The 21,270-nt window shown below is 41.2% G+C and overlaps 1 protein-coding gene across 1 annotated transcript; it reads left to right on the top strand.

Annotated features, from left to right (window-relative positions):
- Positions 1–2,752: 2,752 nt before the first annotated feature.
- On the top strand, positions 2,753–20,526 carry LOC112864953 (nicotinamide N-methyltransferase). The gene is made up of 3 exons (XM_025927968.2): positions 2,753–3,508; positions 4,332–4,539; positions 20,052–20,526. The coding sequence occupies exons 1-3, from the start codon at positions 3,355–3,357 to the stop codon at positions 20,482–20,484; spliced, it is 795 nt and encodes a 264-aa protein (XP_025783753.1). The 5' UTR covers positions 2,753–3,354; the 3' UTR covers positions 20,485–20,526.
- The last annotated feature ends 744 nt before the right edge of the window (positions 20,527–21,270 follow it).

Here is a 21,270-nt window from a genome sequence, read left to right as displayed (position 1 = left end):
CAGGATAAAGAAGGAAGCATTTCATTTATGCATCTTTCTTAGACACGGGATACGGGGTTCTAGTTCTTTTCATAGCAACTACTAAGGAAAGGATTTGGAGGTTTTAGTTTAATTGCTTCTAAGAAAAATTCCATAGTGGGCCATTTAGAAGGAAAAAGGAAAAATTCAGTTTGGGATAATGAAATAAACCACACGCTTAAATTTTTGTTTGAACTGTTCAGTGTCTGATTTAAAAATCTGGCCTTTGTTTTATATGATTACACAGTTTGTTTTCATAGAGTATATGTTAATCCTAAAAAAGAAAAGAAGATTTTCCTTCCAGAAAAGCTTCCAGAGGCTGTTGATTTTGGAACGACATCTTCACCACGTGTGTATTTGTATATTTGTATGTTCATAATTTTAACAGACATTCATGGAACAGTGGGCAGCAGGCCAACACGGAGGCGGGTTTCTATCTGTAGTAAAATTTGATTCTGACCATCCATCTTGGCAGCTTCTGAAAAGGGTAGGAAAAAAATTAATGACGGGACGAGGGGGCGAGGGGTACTACCATATCAAGGCCACATATAAGCTACATAACCACTATTTTTAAATTTCCCGTTAAACAGACTCATGGGTGGAAAAAGGGACATTTCCCAAGGTAAGGACTCAGTGTAAGGGAAACTATGAATTACGTTTCTCAAAACCTTGAACAGGGAACACTGAACAGAATAGATACTATTGAAGAAAACCCCAAAACATGTCACTTTGGCGTTTGATTATTTTGAATTAAAGGCGTTTAAAAAACAGTAGGTATAGGAAGGTTGCTCTGATCCTCCTTTTTCTTCCTGTAAGCAGGAGATGAAAGTCCCATATGAAAGGTACCCTCTCTGTACCAGGAGGAAGGAAGACATTCTTATCACCAGAGACAGGAAATTTGGGTCTGAGAAATCTGTACAAACCTTGTTAAGCCAATCTTTACTTTCTTAGTTACTTATTTATCACTTACTACCCCTAGGCCAAACCCCTTTGTCTTGCCAATTCTTCACAAATTGATTGTTTCCTTGTCAAAAGATATATAAAAGCTTCTCACTCTGGCCACATCTTGAGGTCTTCGTTCTCTTGTGAAGTCTCCCATGTAAAATATTGCTAAGATTCACATTCATTTCTCCTATTAACCTGTCTCATGTCAGTTTAATTCTTAGGCCCAGCCAGAGATCCCAAGATGGGAAAAGAGAATTTTTCTCTTCTCCTATATTATTATCCCTATTGAAACTGAGGCTTCAGAATCTCAAAACTTAGTTTTTCTAACTGCCATTGTCATACAAACCGTTGTTGGCAAATCAGGATGGCAATTTGTGTCTTTTGACGTTGAGTTCTGGATGCTCCCTGGTGGTTGTACTCCACTACCAGGGTGGTTGGGGGAAGCAGGAAATAATCAGCATTGCAGCAGCCGTGCCTCCGATCCACTCACAAGGATACCTCGTGTTGATTCTACGTCCTTCCAGTCTGTGATCTGACTTTTGAAGGTCCAACAGTTACATAATCTGAGACAACTTGTCTGTTCCATCTAAGTCTTTATAATGGGCAGTCTTAATATCACACATACCTCTTTTGCTACCCCAACACTTACTGAGAAGCATCGATGACTGACCCATGCTGGACCAGACAGGTTCCCTTTCTAAGGTCTGTGGATTTGGACCATGCAGACCTAGTTAGCCAGCTGTGAGGAGATGTAAGGTCAGGTGCAGAGACCACCATTTGGAACAGTCAGAATGGAGCAGTGTGTAGTAGATGAGCAAAAGAAGCCAGTTTGTGGAGAATCAAGACCCTATACCTCCAACGAGAACAAAAAGAAAGAGAGAAGGAGGGAGAGAAAGACAGAGAGGGAGATAGAAATTAGCTGCCGAATGATTCTTTCGGTTGGTGAGACCCAGTGAGATACCCTGCAATGTGTTTCCATTATTTTTTTTAATGTTTATTTTTGAGAGAGAGTGAGAGAGACAGAGTGCAAGCAAGGGAGGGGCAGGGAGAGTTGGGGACGCAGAACCTGAAGCAGGCTCCAGGTTCTCAGCTGTCAGCACAGAGCCTGACGTGGGGCTCGAACTCATGAACCATGAGATCGCGACTTGAGCCAAAGTCAGACTCTTAACTGACTGAGCCACACAGGTGCCCCAGTGTGTTTCCATTATATTCTATTAATAATTCCTTTCTTCCTTTAGCTTTTTTGAGTGAGTTTCTCTGCTTTGTAGCCAGATGGTCCCTTACTAAGTCATCACTCATGGAATATAGGGCACTCATTGAGATTGCATTTGCTGCAACGTGATAAGAGTCAACTCATCAACCAGTGTTTTGAAACCTACTATGTAGATGTGATAGGCAGGGGACCACAAAGAGAACTGAGCCATAGTCCTTGATCTAAAGGAGCTGGTAGCTTAGTGTATCATTCATGTAAAAAATTAGTTTTGGGAGAAGGATTGACACAGACAAAACCAGGAACAAATACATGACATGACAAAATCAAGGGCTTGGCTGGGTGAGAGAATTCTAAGGGCAATGCGAGCTTCAGAAAAGGAAATATAAGGCATTCTTATACATTTCATTTCACTTTGAAAGAACATCAGGATTTCAATGGATTGAAATGAGTGGGGAGGCTTAGGGAGGAAGTAGTTGCCAGCTGCTGAAAACTGGTAGCTTTGGGACTCTGCAGATGTACAGGGAGGGGAGGGAGGGATGTGAGAGCATGAGGAGAGGATCACAGGACTGTGGCTTGCCTAGACATTGGAGGAAGCCTCATCCCATTTTTAAAATTACTTTTACCATCTTTCCAAATTTCCTCTGAGATTCCCTCTTTAGCCAACATTTCTTAGCCCTTAAAGACATTTCCTAATCCTCCTCTTTCCCCTCTTTGCTTTCTTTAAGACTGTTTAACTCAAACCATTCTTTGTGGCTCTTTTTTTGGAAAATCATTACAAGAAGAACTGATGGTGCTCTGGGGACATGACACACCTCTCTAGCCTTAGTGGTTCTTCTCTGAGTCAAATGATTTCCCCGATGAGCCCAGATGCTTTCTCCTGCAGTTGAACTTCACCCCTTGGCCGAGAATTGCATACAGCTCATGGCCCTCCCCTTCCCACACCCACTTCTCCTAGGTTCCCTTACCCAAAAATTTCATCACTTCCCAGAACAGCCAGAACATTCTTGGATGTTTCTGCCAGTTAGTGTTTAACCAAATAACAGTCTCTAAGGGGTAGGTTGGACTAACAGAAGGATTGAAGCCTGAGACTTAAAAAGACAACTTCTGCAGGGTGAGTCCCTGAGTCCTGGAGGAGAGGGAGAAAGAGAGAGCCAGAGTGGACACAGGAGCAAAACACAATGGAATCGACCTTCACCTCCAAGGACACTTATCTGAGACATTTTAACCCTCGGGATTACCTAGAAAAATATTACAACTTTGGGTCAAGACACTCTGCAGAAAATGAGATTCTTAGGCATCTTCTGAAAAATCTTTTCAAGATATTCTGCCTCGGTAAGTGTGTGTGTTATCCCTATGTCTCCCCACCGAAATGTGAGTCATATAAATAGAATCTCAGGGCACTGCTGGGTTGGTGTCTAGACATTGCAATGTGACAGCCCTTTTGGCATCACTCATTTATTTAACAAGGATGAAAACTAATGTTGATAGGGATAGCTTACCATTTACAAAGTGCTTTTTTATGTGTTGTCTCATTTGGTTGTGCCAAATGGAAACCAAAAGACAGGCGTTCTGTCCTTGATTCTACATCAATTCTCTAGGTGACCAGAGCCAGCCATTGAACCATGATGGGCCACTTAAGAAATGGAGATTCTAATACTTATTCTGTTCCTAACTCAAAGGAATGTTGCACATGTGCATGAGATAAAGACCTCCCAATACGTGAAGAATTGGATGCTTTTTAGAGAGAGACATGAAAAGTCAATTTTATTTTAATTGAAATTTCAACTCCCTTCTCCCCAAAACCAAAGTCAAAACCAAAAACAAAATTTTAACTTTCCCCAAGTATTTCTTAATAGTTTTTATATTCTCTGTGTAGCAGTCTATCTGGATTAAAGGTCTGTACATCATATGTCAATCTTTTCTTCTCCTACACCTAAAAATATCCCAGTGACATGCTTCCAGCTTGGATTGGATAATGGAAAATGCAATCATGTAAAAAAAAAAAAAAAGAAACCTTTGAGGGAAGAGGAGTGAGTAGAGAGATGGTCTGTCTTTGCGACTTTCTAGCACAGTCCCAGTGAAAACAGTGCATACCGGCTCTGTCCACTGTCATATGAGGCCTCATCCCCTTTCCTTGTTCCCTTCTCTAAACCAGATGGTGTGAAGGGGGACCTCCTGATCGACATTGGCTCTGGCCCTACCATCTACCAGCTCCTCTCTGCTTGTGAATCCTTCAAGGAGATCATTGTCACCGACTACACTGAGCAGAACCTGCAGGAGCTGCAGAAATGGCTAAAGAAGGAACCAGGGGCCTTTGACTGGTCCCCAGTGGTAACCTACGTGTGTGAGCTCGAAGGGAACAGGTAGAGAAACCAGGGTCTGCTTCCGGGCTTTCTGACGGTCCTTGAGTGACAGTTCAGTTTTCTGAACCAAGAATTATCTTTAGAGCCCAAGTTAAAAAGCAAAGGGAACAGGGAGAGGCCAAAGAGAAATCCAGATGGAGAAGAAGAGGTAGAGAGAGAGAACGAGATAGAGGGACGTGTGCGTGTGCACGCGTGCCCACCAGAACAGCAGAAGGCACAGAAGAGAATTGAAGAAATGGCCACTGAGCCAAGAGGAGACAAAATCTTCCCAGACCAGTGTGGGGGCACAGCATGCAGGTCAGGTACCATGAGACAACGACATTTATCCAAGTTCAACAAAGAGGGGAAACTGTCTCCTCAACCAGCAGCTTTTGGGTGTTCCCCAGTGCCATCCTGCCGCTAACTACCCAAGTGCTTAGGGATCTGCTGTGAGGGTGGCTAATGCTGACACCACCAGAGACAACTAAAAGCTGCCTCAGTTTTTAAACTGTTAGCAGCATAAAGGAAGTATCTGAAAAGAATGTGTTCCTCTCCATCCACAAAAATCAGAGCTTTACATACTCACGACTAATGATCAACCTCTTAGCCGACTCTGTCTACAAGTCAGTTTATGTAGACAAGTCTTATTTAAATGATTAATTTCTCTCCACATGAGAAGTTGTCAATGGCTTACTAGCCAGAAGGGTGAGGTCTGCATTTCATTTTGTCTTTCCCTTGTCCTGATGTACCTCCGTCCTCTGGCAATGGTCCTGCAGTGGCTCAGCCCAGTTCCGCTGTCCCGCCCACCTGACTGTTTGCTGTTATAAGCATGTTGCTGAAGCCCCACAGGCTTCTTCGCAAACTGTCTAAAAAGACCACTTCAGTATTCCTCCCAGGATCCTACTAGACCTGTCCACTACTTCTTATATGCTCAGTTATCTTTACATTTCTTTTTTTTCTCCTGCTCTTACTGTATGTTTTTGTGCATTTCCCCTTGTCTTTCCACACCTTCTTGCCCATGATTTAATTTTTACATAACTCCCTTCCTTCCCCAATTCACTTCTTCCTGTATTTGCACCCCCCACCCTTGCTCATGTACTGCACACTTTGTGTGTTGCACAGCACATCATCCTCTGTCCTTCCTGTTCTTGGCTTTTCATTCACAATGGGAAAGCACACGTATTTTTAATTAACATATCCCATTCTTTGGTCAGGAAAGGGCTCTGATTTCCCAGCAAGACAATCTCCCTCAAGAAACAGGTGCTAACACTTTTTGGTTCTTGGTTAAAGGAACTAGTGTTTGTTCATTCAGTGAACCCACATTGGGCATGTAGGATGTGCCACACAGTTCTAGCTACTGGGATAGACTGGTGGGCAAGATGGAGGAAGTCCTGTGTCTCCTAGACCTTATATCAGAGAAGGCAGGCATGTGTCAGATCACTTAGGGCTTTGAGGGCAGGCTAAAGATCCTGTACTTCAAGTGTGATGAGAAGGCATTAGAGGTGTAACCCGGAAAGTGATGTGACCCCATTTACATTTACAAAGATCTCTGGCTGTTGTGTGGAGAATGGCTGTGTTTAGAGGAGAATGAGAGATGCAGAAAGGAGACACTTTAATCCAGGTAAGAGATGATGATGACCTGGACTAATGGATTGGTTGGTGATGGAGAGAGGAAGATGATTTTAAGATGAATTTTTGAGACAGAATGGATAAGAGTTGGTAATGATTGGTCATGGGGAATGATGAGAGGTAAGTATCAGGTATGACTCTGAAGTTTCTGAACTTGAGAAACAGGAGTGAAGTAATATTCTGGAATTCCAGGGATAAATTTAAAATCATGTGGTCTTAACATGTCCCCAGGGGTATGCCTACCTCCATACTCTTTCTCTGGAGTTATGGTCAACTCATGTTTCTATATGTGCGCTTAAATTTTCTTCCTCTTCACTCTACCAAATTTATTTATTCCTGAATCAGGTTCTCTTCTGAAACTAACTCTATAGTCTGCTTCTACTTCTTTAATCCTTTCATTTTTTTAATGCTGTGCTGAATTTAAGCTTAGTAGGAATATTCTATACTTTGTTTTCTTACATATTGTTACTACACTAACTGATAGTGTGGATTGTCAGATATAAGTTATCAAGGTGATTCACTGATTATACAATTCCTTAGACTATAGTGATATAAATGAACTGGGAGTTTTCTATTGTGTTTCCCAGTTAATGTTTTTGCTGCATGTAGAGTCACTAAACTTCCACTGGGTCTTTTATCCTTTTTACCAGGGAAAGTAAGTATTGAAATCAGAGGGTATAAATCCTCTAACTCTGTTATTTTTCAAAATTATTTTGGCAATTTTTGTATATATTTGTATAATATATATATTTAATTGAAGTATAATTAACATACAGTCTTATGTTAATTTCAGGTGCACAATATAGTGATTCAGTTACTTAGTGCTCATCATGATAAGTGTACTCTTAATCCCCCTCACCTTTTTCCCCTACCCCTCTCCCACCACTGTCCTGACAACCACTAGTTTGTTCTCTGTATTTAAGAGTCTATTTCTTTTATTTGTCTTCTTTTTTCTTTGTTTTGTTTCTTAAATTCCACATATGGTGGAATTTTAAAAACATGGAATTGTTATGGTATTTGTCTTTCTCTGTCTGACTTATTTCACCTAGCATTATACCTTCTGGGTCCATCCATGTTGTTGGAAATGGCAAGGTGATCTCATTTTTTATGGCTGAGTGATATTATATTGGATACACACACACACACACACACACACACACACACACACACACACACCCCACATATCATTACCTGTTCATCTATGGATGGATACTTGGGTTGCTTCTATTTCTTGGCTATTGTAAATAATGCTGCAATAAACATGGGGATGTGTACATCTTTTCAAATTAGTGCTTTTGTTTTCTTTGGATAAATACTCAGTAGTAGAATTAATGGATCTTATGGTGATTCTATTTTTAATTTTTTAGAGGTACCTCCATACTGTTTTCCACAGTGGCTGCACCAACAATGCATGAGGGTTCCTTTTCTCCACATTCTCACCAACGCTTGTTACTTCTTATATTTTTTATTTTAGCTGTTCTGACAGGTGTGAGGTGATATCTCGTTGTGGTTTTGATTTGCATTTTCCTGATGATGAGTGATGTTGAACATCTTTTCATGTGTCTGTTGGCCATTTGTATATCTGCTTAGGAAAAATATCTATTCAGGTCCTCTGCCCATTTTAACTGGATTATTTGTTTCTTTGGTGTCAGGTTGTATAAGTTCTTTATAAATTTTGGATATTAACCCCTTAACAGATATATCATTTGCAAATAACTTCTCCCATTCAGTAGTCTGCCTTGTTGTCTGGTTGAGGATTTCCTTCACTGTGCAAAAGCATTTTTAGTGCCATTACATTTTGATATAAATTTTAGAATAAACTTGTCAATCTCTTCCAAAAAGGCTGCTGAGATTTTGATTGTGATCTTTGAACCTACATTTCACTTTAGGAGAATGGACATAAGGAATCTGCAGTCCATAAACATGGTTTATCACTTTATTTATTTATTTATTTATTTAAAAAAAATTTTTTAACATCTATTTTTGAGAGACAGTGAGACAGAGCACGAGTGGGGGAGGGGCAGCGGTGGGGGGAACACAGAATCTGAAGCTGGCTCCAGGCTCTGTAGGCTCTGAGCTGTCAGCACAGAGCCTGACAACGGGGCTCAAACTCACACACCGCAAGATCATGACTTGAGCCGAAGTCGGCCGCCCAACCGAATGAGCCACACAGGCGCCCCTATTTATTAGGACTTCTTTAGTTTCAGTAATGTTTTGTAGTTCTCATATTCTATATATATTTTGTTAAAAAATTCCTGTGTTTTGGGCACCTGTATGGCTCAGTCATTTGAGTGCCCAACTCTTAATTTCAGCTCAGGTCAAGATCTCATTGTTCCTGGGTTCCAGCCCCACATTGGGTTCTGTGTTGACAGTGTGGAGCCCTCTTGGTTCTCTCTCTCTCCACCTCCCCAGCTTGCATGCACATGCTCTCACCTCTCTCTCTTTCAAAATAAATAACTAAGCATTAAAAAAATCTTGTTTTATGTTTTTTTAATGTTATTGTTAATTTGCCAGTATATACTTTGCTTAATTGAACACTATTGTGTCTTAAATACTTGCACTAAAAAGTGCACTGCAAGGCCAGAGAGTTTTACAATCATTTTTTCTTTACAATACATTCTGTAGTATGTTTGCCCTCTTTATGAAGCGAATTATCAACTCACTGATTAATGTCCCCTTACGCATTTCTGTAGATGCAAAAATTATGATTTTGTGATTACAGTAATAAAATGATATTCCTTGTGAAAAAATATAAAATATAAAAATTTCCTAGTATATTGAAGTACAATTGCATTTTATATACTGACCTTGTGTCCTGAAGTCCTGCTGACTTCATTAATTAAGTTTAGCCTTTTCTATGTATACTCTTATATCATCTGCAAATAAAAATAGTTTTACTTCTTTTCCAGCTCTATGCCTTTTATTTATTTTTCTGGTCTACTACACTGGCTAGGACTTCCAAAACAATATTGAATAGAAAGGTTGGAAGTCGACCTATGTACCTTTTTGCATATCATAAGGAAAAATGTCCACTTTTAGTGTCCACATTAAGTATAATATTAGTTAGATTTTTCAGATATTCTTTATCTGACTAAATTTCTTTACATTTCAATTTCTTGGGAATTTTAACTCAAATGTTGAACTTTGTCAATTTTTTTCGGAATTCATTGAGATGGCCATATGACTTTTCTTCTTTATTCCGAAAATGTGAATTATACTGGAAGATTTTTGACTGTTTAAATCTAACTGGAATACACCCATTGGTCATGAGGTAGTATCTTTTTTAGGTATGACTGGATGTGATTTGCTAATATTTTGGTAGGGATTTTTGCATCTACAAATATGATCGATATTGAGCCGTAATATTCTTTTCTAGAAATATGCCCGGCAGATTTTGATATCAGCATGATGCTGGATTCATGTAAGTTGAGGATATTTCTTCCTCCTCTATTTTTTGAAGGAGTTTGTGTATAATTAGTATTATTTCTTCCTTAAATGATTGATAGAATTCACTAGCAAAGCTACCTGTACCTGAAGGGTTGTTTCATGTGTATGATGTTTTTAAAATTAAGAATAATGTTTTTCACTGGCTATTTGGATTTTCCATTTCTTCTTTGTCTGTTTTGATAAATAGTATCTTTCAAGGAATTTATCCTATTCATCTTGGTTGTCAATTTTATTGTCATAAGTTTTTTAACAATATGTCTTTATTACTCTTAAAATTTTCTTGATGTTTATTTTTGAGAGAGAGAGAGAGAGAGATGTTTTTGAGACACACACACACACACACACACACACACACACACACACATGCACACACATACACACACAGAGTACAAGTGGGGGAGGAGCACAGAGAGAGGGAGACACAAAATGTGAAGCAGGCTCCAGGCTCTGAGCTATCAGCACAAAGCCGGACACAAGGCTTGAAGTCACCAACCAGTGAGATCATGACCTGAGCCTAAATTGAGATGTTAAACCAGCCAAGCGCCCGTCTTTATTACTCTTTTAATGTCTGTAGGATCTACCATGATCTTCCTTCTTTCATTCTTGATATTGGCAATTTGTCTTTTAAAAAATACCTTGATCAATCTTGCTAGAGATTGATTGATGTTATTAATCTTTTCAAAGAACCAACTTTTGGTTTTGTTGATTTTTTTCTATTGTCCTTCCATTTTCAGTCGTGTTGATTTCTGCTCTTTTTTTCCCTTATTTTCTCTCTTCCATTTACTTTAGTTTTTATATACTCTTCTTTTTCCTTCTTCTTAAGATAGAAGCTTAGATCACTGATTTCACATATTTCTTTCTTCTAACGTAGCCATTTAAAGCTCTAAATTTCCTTCAAGATTGTTCTAGTTGCTGCTCATGATTTGTGATATGTCATATTTTTATTATTATCCACTTTGGCATATTTTTTGATTTCCTTTGTGATTTCTTCTTTGACCGTGAGTTATTTAGAATTGTGTTGCTTAATTTCCAAACATTTCAAGATTTTCTAGACATTGTTATTGGCTTCTACTTAAATTTTGTTGTAGTCAGAGATTTATTTTATGGTCAGCATGGGGTCTATTTTGGTGAATAATCTATGTGCTTTCTACACTAAAAAGAATGTATATCATCCTGTTGTAAGTTATAGTTTCATAAATATCAATTAGGTCAGGTAGATCGAGAATATTTTTCAGATTTTTCTACAGGATTTTTTGTTTATCAATTACTGAGAGAAAGGTATTAAAAATCTCAAACTATGATTGTGGGTTTATCTGTTGTTCCCCATCATTATGTCAACATTTGCTTCACATAGCTTGAAGTCTTGTACTCTATCTGCATATATTTTTAGGATTGTTATGTCTTCTTGATTTATTGATCATTTTGTCATTAAGAAATATCTCCCTTTACTGTCAGTAATACACTTTGTCTTGAAGTCTACTCTGATATTAATATGACCACATTAGCCTTCTTATGCTTGGTGTTTGCATGGAGTGTTAGCCTCTAAGAGGGTCCCCAGTAATCTTCACCTCAAATATTCATCTCTTCTTTAATTGCTTTCCCTTGGGTGTCCATCGGATTTAGTGACTAGATGCTTACAAGTATAATCTAACAGAGTATTGGCATATCAATTCTGAGAGATTAAGTAACCAAAAGACCATGACTTCCTTATTGGGTGTTCCCTCTCGCTTGCTTGTCTGGAGGGAGTTGGAAGCAAATTTTCCCCCAGTCAAACCTTCAGGTGAGACTGAAGACATAGCCAACACTCTGCCTTATAAGGTACTCAGCTAATTGGTACCGAGATATCCGACCCACAGAAACTGTGAGCTAAATGTTTGTCTTTTTAAATTGCTATGTTTTGGGGTAATTTATAATGCAGCAATAGATAACTAATAGACATGGTATATCTTTTCCACCCTTTTGTTTTCAATCTGCCTGTGTTTTTATACTTAAAATGTTTTTCTTGCCAGCAGTATGTAGTAGGCCCTGCTTTTCAACCCAGTGTGATGATTTCTGTCCTTTAGCTGGATTCTTTATTTCACTTACATTTAAGGTAGTTACTGGTATTGTATGGTTGAGTCTCAGTCAAACATCCTGGTATGTATTTTTTATTTGTCCCATCTGTTTTGTTATTCATTTGTGCCTTTGTTCCTGCTTCTCCTTGGTGAATGGAATAATGTTTGGTATTCCAGTTAGTATAAATATGAACATTTTTAGTATTCCTTTTTATCTTCTATTATTGGCTTTTTTTCTGTTGACCTGTTTTGTGTTTTGTGTGAGTGTATGCGTGTGTGTGCATGTGTAATAATTTTTCCAGAAATTACAGTACATATTTTTAAATTTTTTAAAAAACTTTTTAATGTTTGTTTATTTTTGAGACAGAGAGACAGAGCACAAGCAGCGGAGGGGCAGAGAGAGAGGGAGACACAGAATCGGAAGCAGGCTCCAGGCTCTGAGCTGTCATCACAGAGTCCCACACGGGGCTCAAACTCACTAACCAGTGAGATCATGACCTGAGCTGAAACTAGACGCTTAATCGACTGAGCCACCCAGGCGCCCCTATATTTTTAACATTTTACCTCACGAGCCATGTAAGACATTACCACAGTGTAATTCCTACATCCACTCTTGCCCCTGCACTAGTCCTAGATTTTACTTTATTTCTAGGATAATACTATGATACTTTGTTACTATTTTTGCTTTAAAAAGTCAGTAGTGCTTTTATTTATTTTATTTTATTTTACTTTTTATTGTAGTTAAAGAAACACATACCATAAAATTTAGCATCTGAACTATTTTTTAAGTGTTTATTTATTACTTTTGACGGGGGGGGGGGGAGAGACAGAGAGATAACACAGGCTTGTGAGCAGAGGAGAGGTAGAGAGAGAGGGAGACAGAGGATCCAAAGTGGGCCCTGCACTGACAACAGAGAGCCCTGTGCGGGGCTCGAACTCACGAACCACAAGATCGTGACCTGAGCCAAAGTCGGATGCTTAGCTGACTAAGTCACCCAGGCACCCCTGAACTATTTTTAAGTAGACAGTTCAGTAGTTTAAGTATATGCACACTAGTCAGTAGTATTTTAAACAAACGTATATAAAGTCTTTGATGTTTATCCACATATCTGTCTGCATAGCCTTCCTCATTTCTTTCTACAGATCTAGGCTTCTATCTGGCATCATTTCCCTTCACCTGAAGAACTTTTTTTTTAGTATCTCTTAAAATGCAGGTCTTCTGGAAACAAATTCAGCTTGTTAAGGCCAGGTAAGAATCAGTAATTGTTTTTTGTTCCTCATTATATGAGGAATTTAACATTTTTTGATACCCAAAGTCCTTCTGGCATCTATCTCCCCAGTGTTTGTTGTTAAAATTGGCGATTTTAAGTCCAAATATAGTAATTTAAAGCATTATTTTATTTTTAAAAAATTTTTTTAATGTTTATTTTTGAGAGAGAGAAAGCGAGAGAGAGCGAGAGAGAGCAGGGGAGGGGCAGAGCAAGAGGGAGACACAGAATCCAAAGCAGGCTCCAGGCTCCGAGCTGTCAGCACAGAGCAATGTAGGGATTGAACCCATGAGCCATGAGATCATGACCTCCGCCAACGTCAGATGCTTAACCAACTGAGCCACCCAGGCGCCCCTAAAGTCTTATTTTCATATTTCCTTTCAAGGATCAATTTGGATATTTGCTATCAGTCTGTAATCATATTTGCAGTTATATGAACATTTAGTTTTATTTTATGTTCATTTAATGTGATTTTTCTAGTTTTTAAGTTTTTAATTCTGATGCATCTTTTAGTCTGTAGAATAGGTCTTCAAATAGTGTTTTCGAGAAGCACACGTAAGTGACATTTTCTAAGTCTGTGTGTGTAGGGAATATATTTGTGTAGCCTTTATAAGTGAACAACAACGCAAAACTGTTTAATGTTGCTAAATATTTCCCTATTTTTTCCTGGCAAGAAGCTGAGAGAGACTACTTTCAAATGCCATTTTAATCCTAGAAACTCCTTACTTAGAATTTTATGCTAGCGATAGTCTTCAAACTAAAGATACATTCTTCAAAATAAATGTAATTTCCAACTTCTTTTTTTTTTTTTTCTATCGACTTTGTGATTCCACAGAATGAACTGGTACTAACTAGAAAAAAAAAAAAAAACTAACCCATAGCTCTGAGGATTCGGACAATATTTCCAAATTATTCAATAAATACGGAATTTCCCAGGATTTATAGAATTTCAGGGAAAGTTTATAAAAGAGTTTTCAGTCAGTCAGACAATACACCTTTCCGAAGTCCAAATCATATGTCGAGAAGGCTTTTAAAACTTTCTTCTCAATTTCCCTAGCTATCATAAGCCTTTCCATCTCATTCAGAAGTGAAGCCTTAAAATCTAGCAGGATACTAAAAGCATTGCTTATCTCCTGCCAGAATCGTCAGCTCCTAACAATTGGCTCTTGAGAAAGTGTCCCTTCCCAGTCGCTGTTAGAGGAAGGAACTATATTTTTGGCAGGAAAATTCTGCATTCTTGCTCTTATCCTTGTGCCAGATCCTGTGGCTTCAACTATTTTGAGAATGATAGCGATCCCATTCAACGTATGTCTTTCTTGCATCTTCAAGTACCTCTATCAGCTCACAACCTATTTCCTTTGAGATTATTTCTTCTTTATCTGAAGCTATTTCTTGCGCTGAGTGCTGCCGAAGACAATTTGAGCTGTCTCCTGGTCCTCTGCCTTTGGAGTGTGACTCATACTTTTAGAATACCACTCCTCTTTAAAACCTTCGGAAAAGTTGTGAGCCATCGGTACCAAATTCTGGCTTCGCGTTATTTATTTATCAGGTCAGAGAGTCAAATGCTAAGGTAGAAATGACTACTCAAGCCTGTTTTACCTTAAAAGATCTTAAAAAACGGCGCTGATTAACCTCTGGCCCCTACAGCTTGGAGCACATTGCCTGCCTTGTGGTCCTCAGGCTAAGCAGTTTCCATAGCGCCTGGGAGCCTAGTAGGAATGCAGGCTCTCAGGCCTGGCTCCCTCCCTACAGAACCAGAATCTGCATTTTAATAAGATCTGCAGAGCGTTGTATGCATTTTACAGTTTGAGAAATACTGGCGTCTATATTTTCATGTCTTGTAAAAGATTGATGTTCCTTCTCAGAATCGGCATCTCCACGGTCATGGTGATCGTTTCAGCGATCCCTAGGAAAAGTTTCTCCCTTTTAAAAGCATCCCTTTCTCTTAGATGTTCTCCCTGCATTCTTCCCCTGGGAAAATGAACAGGGCAGACTGAGGAAATGTCACCTGGCCATTTCCTTCAAACTGTAAACATTTCTACTCATGTGTCTGAAAGTGCCCAAAATAGAGCTACAGTCTTCCCAGGTTTGCTCCGCTTCTGCATGCTTCCCGCCCTGGGTGTTGCCATCATATAATTAATTAAAGAAGCCAGGAGCCTGGAAGCCATTCTTGCCTTCTTCCTCTCAGTCATGGTCTATGATCAGCACCAAGTTCTGTCCATTTTGTTTTTTTCAGTAGGTCTCACGCCCAGTGCGGGGCCCAGCACGGCTTGAACTCAGACCCTGAGATTAAGACCCGAGTTGAGATCAAGATTTGGACGCTCAACCGACTGAGCCACCCCAGTGACCCAAATTCAGTCCATTTTACTTCTGAGTTTCTCTCAAACCAGTGTATATTTTCCATTATTTTCTCTCCAGGCTATTTTCCTGGTCCAAGACACCATCCTCTCCCTCCTAAGTGGCCTTCCACCTCCACTCTCGTCCCAAAGCGATCACCTTCAAATGTAGATCTGGTGGCACAATTTCATAACTTCCCACAGCTTTTAGGGTAAAAAGCAAAGTTCTTAACCTGGTCCCCAAAACCTCGTCTCGTCTGGCAACTGCTAAACCCCGTTGCCTCACTTCCTACCACGCTGTGCTTTGTTTTCTGAGGCCAGCCTCATCAGCCTTCTCTCCGTATTTCCTCCCACCATCTGGCCTTTGCACATGCTGTTGCCCCTGGCTGGAACATCTCCCCTTGCCTACTCCCCTTGGCCTGGTGAACTCTTATTTATTTACCTCCTGCACCTCTGCTTACCTGACTCCATTTTGGAGGAGATCTCCTTGATACTCCAGACCAAGTCAAGCTCCCAACATTCCTCTGTCGGCCCTCTGCTTCCTAGTATTAATTTGTCATTTTTGTGGATAAGCATTGGATAAGTTCTTTCTCCCCACCGCCCCTCTGCCCCAGCCTGGGATCCCCAAGAGGATAGGATCCATTTCTCATTTGTTCTATCTTGGGTCCCCATCGCCCGCCCCTTTCCTGTCACATCAAAGAGGTTATAAAAAACAAAAAAGTCAAACAAATGACTGCATGTATTTTGTTTTCCACCCTCTCCCTCCTGAAATGTCTGTCTTTCACCTGAGTCAGCGATTGCCTGTACCAGAGGCTTACCAATGATTATTCCTGGCTCACACAATTCTTATATTGATATCCAAGTGTGTGAAGCTTTTTATACCCTTTATACATTCTGGTGGTTCTCCCTCAGGAGGGCCTGCTGGAACCTCTGGGTATGGGGCTTGGGGGAGGCGGTGAGTGTCATCGAAAGATCTCATCCCGGGGCTTTGGTCCGCCACCTGCCTTGCAGAGATGGGGCAGAAGGAACCTCTGTAAACCTCGAGGTAATTTCTTGGAGTGCAGGAATACATTCTCACGAAGCGCTCTTCCCAGGAGTCCTACTCTTTATCCCCTCTCTCCCCAGCTTCGGTGGATCGCATGTTTACAGAAGAAACAGCTGCCCTTTTTTGCATAGTGATTCATTTGAAAGGGTAGATCTTTGGAACTACAGAAATGGCCACACTGCTGTTAGCTGCCTGTAGAACTGCCTAACACTTTTCTGGTGTGTGTTTATTCCTTACCCCTGGAGCTGGACGTGAAGCTGAGCGGTAATTGCCTGTGTCTCCAGGCGAGTCCATTTCCCTGGTGCCGAGAAGCCCTGAGATGTAATCTGTACACAGCTACCTTGGCAGCCAAGTTCACCGTGTTTGCTCGATGCCCAAAGACAAGCAGGTCTCCACAACAGTGGGTGTTTCCAGCCAAGTGGCCTCTCAAATTGGCACATTCTCCATGAGCTTTCTAGACTTCACAGTGTATCTTCCAGTTTGGGAGCAATTTCCATCGTAAATTGACTGGCAGGTACTCGTTCTGTGGTAACTTGTATCTTTCAAATAGTTTCATAGACAACAGGGCCCAGAGGTCCACCTGCTTCTGACAGAATCACGTAAACACACATGCCCGTGGTGTTCTGAATATGAAGGATCATCTCTAAACACATTCAAACCTGCCACGTTGCCACTTCTTCAGCTTTTTGTATACACCCAGGCTATCCATATGTGCAGATAGGTTGTTTGAATGTTTCTCTTCTAGATTCATTTTACCTAGTCAAATCTGTGTTTCACACAGACTTCCATAAGGTTGAATTGTTATCTTTTCTTCTTAAAAAGTTCGGCCACACCATCCCCGTTCTATCAGGCTGAATGGCAGCTTTGTAATGGATTTCCCTGCTTTTAGAATGACTGACCTTCCCTGTTTGCCCGGACTGAGAAGGGTTCCCAGGACATGGGATCTTCAGTGGGAAAACAGGGAAAGTCCAGACCAACCGGGAGAAACTGGTTACCCTACTACCATTTCTACCCTTGATAGGGGAGTAGGTAGACCCAACCAGAGGTAATTATTCCCTGTGTAGACCAGTTTATTGTCTGGCAGGACTTCCCTCAAACCAATACCTTGCTATGTTACTTCTCTCTCTCTCTCTTTAGCATAACAGCTTTTCTGAGATAAAAGTGGCATAAGACCCACCCATCTAAAGTATGATAGTTCTTAGTATCTTCACGTAGTTGTGCAATCTTTACGCCAGTTTTAGAACATTTCCATCACTCCCCAAACAAACCCTGTGCCTACTGGAAGTCATTCTCACGTCTTGGATCCTCTCAATTGCTGGAAACCACTGGTCCGCTTTTGGTCTCTAGAGCTTTGCCTTTTCTGGACATTTCATGTAAATGGAATCACACAATAGGTGGCCTTTTGCGTCTGGTTTCTTTCACTTCGTGTAATGTTTTCAAGGTTCTCCCACGTTGTCGCATGAATCAGCGCTTCATTCCTTTTTACAACTGAGTATTATTCTACTGCGTGGGTATACCACAATTAATCCCTTCATAAGTTGATGGGCTTTTAGGTTGTCTCCATCTTTTGGCTGTTACGAACAAAGTGATGCCGAAAAACCTTCACAAAATAATACTATATTGAATTACTACTATCAGGGGTTTTGTTTTCTGGTTTATTCTCCATTATTTTTTCAAATGTTTGCTGATAGATTTTAATTTTTTTAGTGTTTATTTATTTTTGAGAGACAGAGAGAGACAGAGCATGAGCGGGGGAGGGGCAGAGAGAGGGGGAGACACAGAATCCAAAGCAGGCCCCAGGCTCTGAGCTGTCAGCACAGAGCCGATGCGGGGCTCGAACTCATGAGCCAGGAGATTATGATGTGAGCCAAAGTCAGATGCTTAGCCAACTGATCCACCCAAGTGCCCTGTATTTATTAATTAACTTTATGATACGTGAATGAATGACAAATTGCAGTTTGAAAAATATTGGTGTAATTGACTTCATCTGGCCCCAACTCCCATTTTCAGTCATTTATTTTACATTTGTTTTTTTAAAACCTCTGTGATGTGGCAGGAAAGAGGCAGGCAATGGGGATCCAAGATGGAACGAATGAGAAACGGATCCTATCCTCTTGGGGATTCCAGTCCAGGGCGGAAGGGGGTGGGGAGAAAGAATTAATCCAATGATCATCCACAACGCTATGTGTTCATCTTTTGAGGAACTTCCAGAACTTTCTCCAAAGTAGCTGGACCATTTTGCATTCTCACCAGCTGTGTGTGGAGGTTCCTGTTTCCCCACATCCTTGCCAGCACTTGTTATTTTCTGTTTTTTTTTAGTACAGCTATCTTAGTGGATGTGAAGTGCTATCTCATGGTTTGATGTGCATTTTTCTGATGGCCAAAAATGTTGAGAATTTTTTTTCATAGGCTTATTGCTAAACTTAGGAAAATTATGACATATAGGATGTCTATAAATAGCTGAGTATATGCATGGGGCTTAGGATTTTAACTAAATATTTAAATAGGAGGTCCACAACCAATTGATATTATCTCAGATCTTTCCATGTGGAGGTAAATCTTCAAGTTTTATTTGAACCACTGACTTCCTTGTGACCCGAAGTGGTCCCGAAGTACGTCCCTCTCTCACCTGCTCTGATGTTGGGCCTTCCTCTGTGGTCTCCGTCAAGAAGAGGCTGTCTTCTCCTGCAGCAAATGGACTGTGTGTTTCCTGACTGTAAGGCTAGATTTGCACCCCTGGGGCTCTGTTGATTAATTTCCTCAAAGCACTAGATACACACTCATCGCTCCTACCATTTGGGCTCTGTGGCCTTCTGGGCACTTTACACGCTCATTCTTGCTTTTCTCTTACCCCTCTGATTTTCTGCTACTTCTTTCTCCTTTTCTTTTTTCTCCAGTTTCTCCTGTGCGCTCTACATGTTTATTTAATTCGGATCCTCTGTCCGCCTGTTCCTTCATGCCTCCCCTAACAAATTCCGAAAGGATCCCAGACACTCTATTTCATCTCCAGCTCTCCCCTTCTCTGCCTCTTTCGTGAACTAGTTTTCTCTCCGGAAACCCCACTGATTTTGCAGAAAAGGAAAGTATTCTGAGCAAAGCTACCAAGAAAATGAGCCCCTTCATAAAACACACTCTCTGCGTTATGTTTTGTGGCTGCAGAATGGCAACTTTTCTTTCTAGAGGGGCCCTGGCCGCCATTGTTGGGTGCTTATCAACAGTTCTCTAAATGTCTGTGGATGACCTCACGCCCCAGCCCGATCAGCAGCTACGCAGAAATACCGTTTCCACATTTTAAAGCCATTATTACCTGATATGTATCGCTCGAATGACCACCATGTTGCAGTTTGACAGAAGAGGCCAGTGTAATAATGAATACACAAACAGATAAATAAGTAATAATAATAATAATAATAATAATAACAGTAATAAAGGAGCCAGGCACTATCCTAAGCAGTGGAGGAAGAATAATTTCGTGGAGACAGTCCATGGTCGAAGCGGGCAGCTAGGTACTTCTGTTATCATTTCCATATTATTACTCACGTTATAAAGAGATTTAATCCAGCACAGGGTAACGTAGTCACATTAATATGCCAAAGCATCCTTCATTTTTCTTCTTCCTCCATTTTCCCATCAGGGATGGCCCCAAGGATATAACATTTGGGACAATACTGCCATTTTCAGCCCTGATTGCAGAGATCCGGGGTTATCATGAGTATAGGGTAGCAAGTGGTATCTGTTGGTTTGTGTATTTCAGAATCAAGGAGCTGGAGAAGGAGGAGAAGTTGAGGCGTGTGGTCACACAGGTGCTCAAGTGCGACGTGACCCAGAGCCGGCCACTGGGCAGCGTCCCCCTGCCCCTAGCCGACTGCCTGCTCAGCACACTGTGCCTGGATGCCGCCTGCCCAGACCTCCCTGCCTACTGCACAGCCCTCCGGAACCTCAGCAGCCTGCTAAAGCCGGGGGGCTTCCTGGTGGTGGTGGATGCCCTGAAGAGCAGCTACTACATGATCGGCGAGCAGAAGTTCTCCAGCCTCTGCCTGGGCCGGGAGGCAATAGAAGCTGCCGTGAGGGAGGCTGGCTTCTCGGTTGAGCAGTTTGAGGTGATCTCTCGAAGGTATTCTTCCACCATGTGCGACAACGAAGGGCTTTTCTCTCTGGTGGGGCGGAAGCTGAGCAAATCTGTATGACTCCCGTGATTGAAAATAAAGCAGTTAACTTCTTGGTTCTAACTGCCTGGTCACTGTGCTGAGCTGAATCTAACGGCAGGGGCTCTCCGGCTCATGTAGGATGGGATGGGCACAGTCAGTCAGTGGAGGAACAACTGGTTGACCACCTACTCCGTGCTTCCTTTGTGTGTCCGAAGACGAGCAACCAGCACACCCAGTCTTCACTGCCCATGATTAGAAAAGAAGACCTCATTTTCCTTAAGCATCCTAGTCATGGCGGCCCACACTCAACACACGCCAACAGAGCAGTGTCTGCGGTGATTGGCTTTCTTTCCTAGGGCTCCACTGCTTCCTTCTCTCTCAGGAACATGCTTCTCCTGTTCCTCGACAGCCACCTTCTCTGGGGACCCCATCCTCTGCTGGGGTCCACTGGTGCCACCACCGCCTCTGGGGTCAGAGAACAGCCATCCCTTTTGCTCCTGGGTCCCCCATATAAGGCAGGCCCTTCTCATGTTTCCTTTAAGACACTAGGCCAAGGCTGTGACTTCTACCTGAAGGCAAGTTTAGGAGTTAGCACGAGAGATAACAGGTACTGTCTTATAACTGCATAAGAAACAGGTATCTTCAGAGCTCACATCCTTACAGGGTTCTGGAAGGTAGCCTGTTGGCATAACTCTTGGGCAGGCACCTACTTGGAGTTAGGCTTACCTGCCTACGGTGTATCTACCTCCTTTGGTTCCTAGGCCCCATCCCTTCACCCCGGTGCTCTAAAACAGAGGTAGACAAACTATGGCCCATGAGCCAAAC

This window comes from Puma concolor, chromosome D1 (assembly GCF_028749965.1).
Source record: "Puma concolor isolate L17-30 chromosome D1, mPumCon1.1.hap2, whole genome shotgun sequence".
NCBI classification, from domain to species: Eukaryota; Metazoa; Chordata; class Mammalia; order Carnivora; family Felidae; genus Puma; species Puma concolor.
This window is presented reverse-complemented; position numbering and strand designations above follow the sequence as displayed.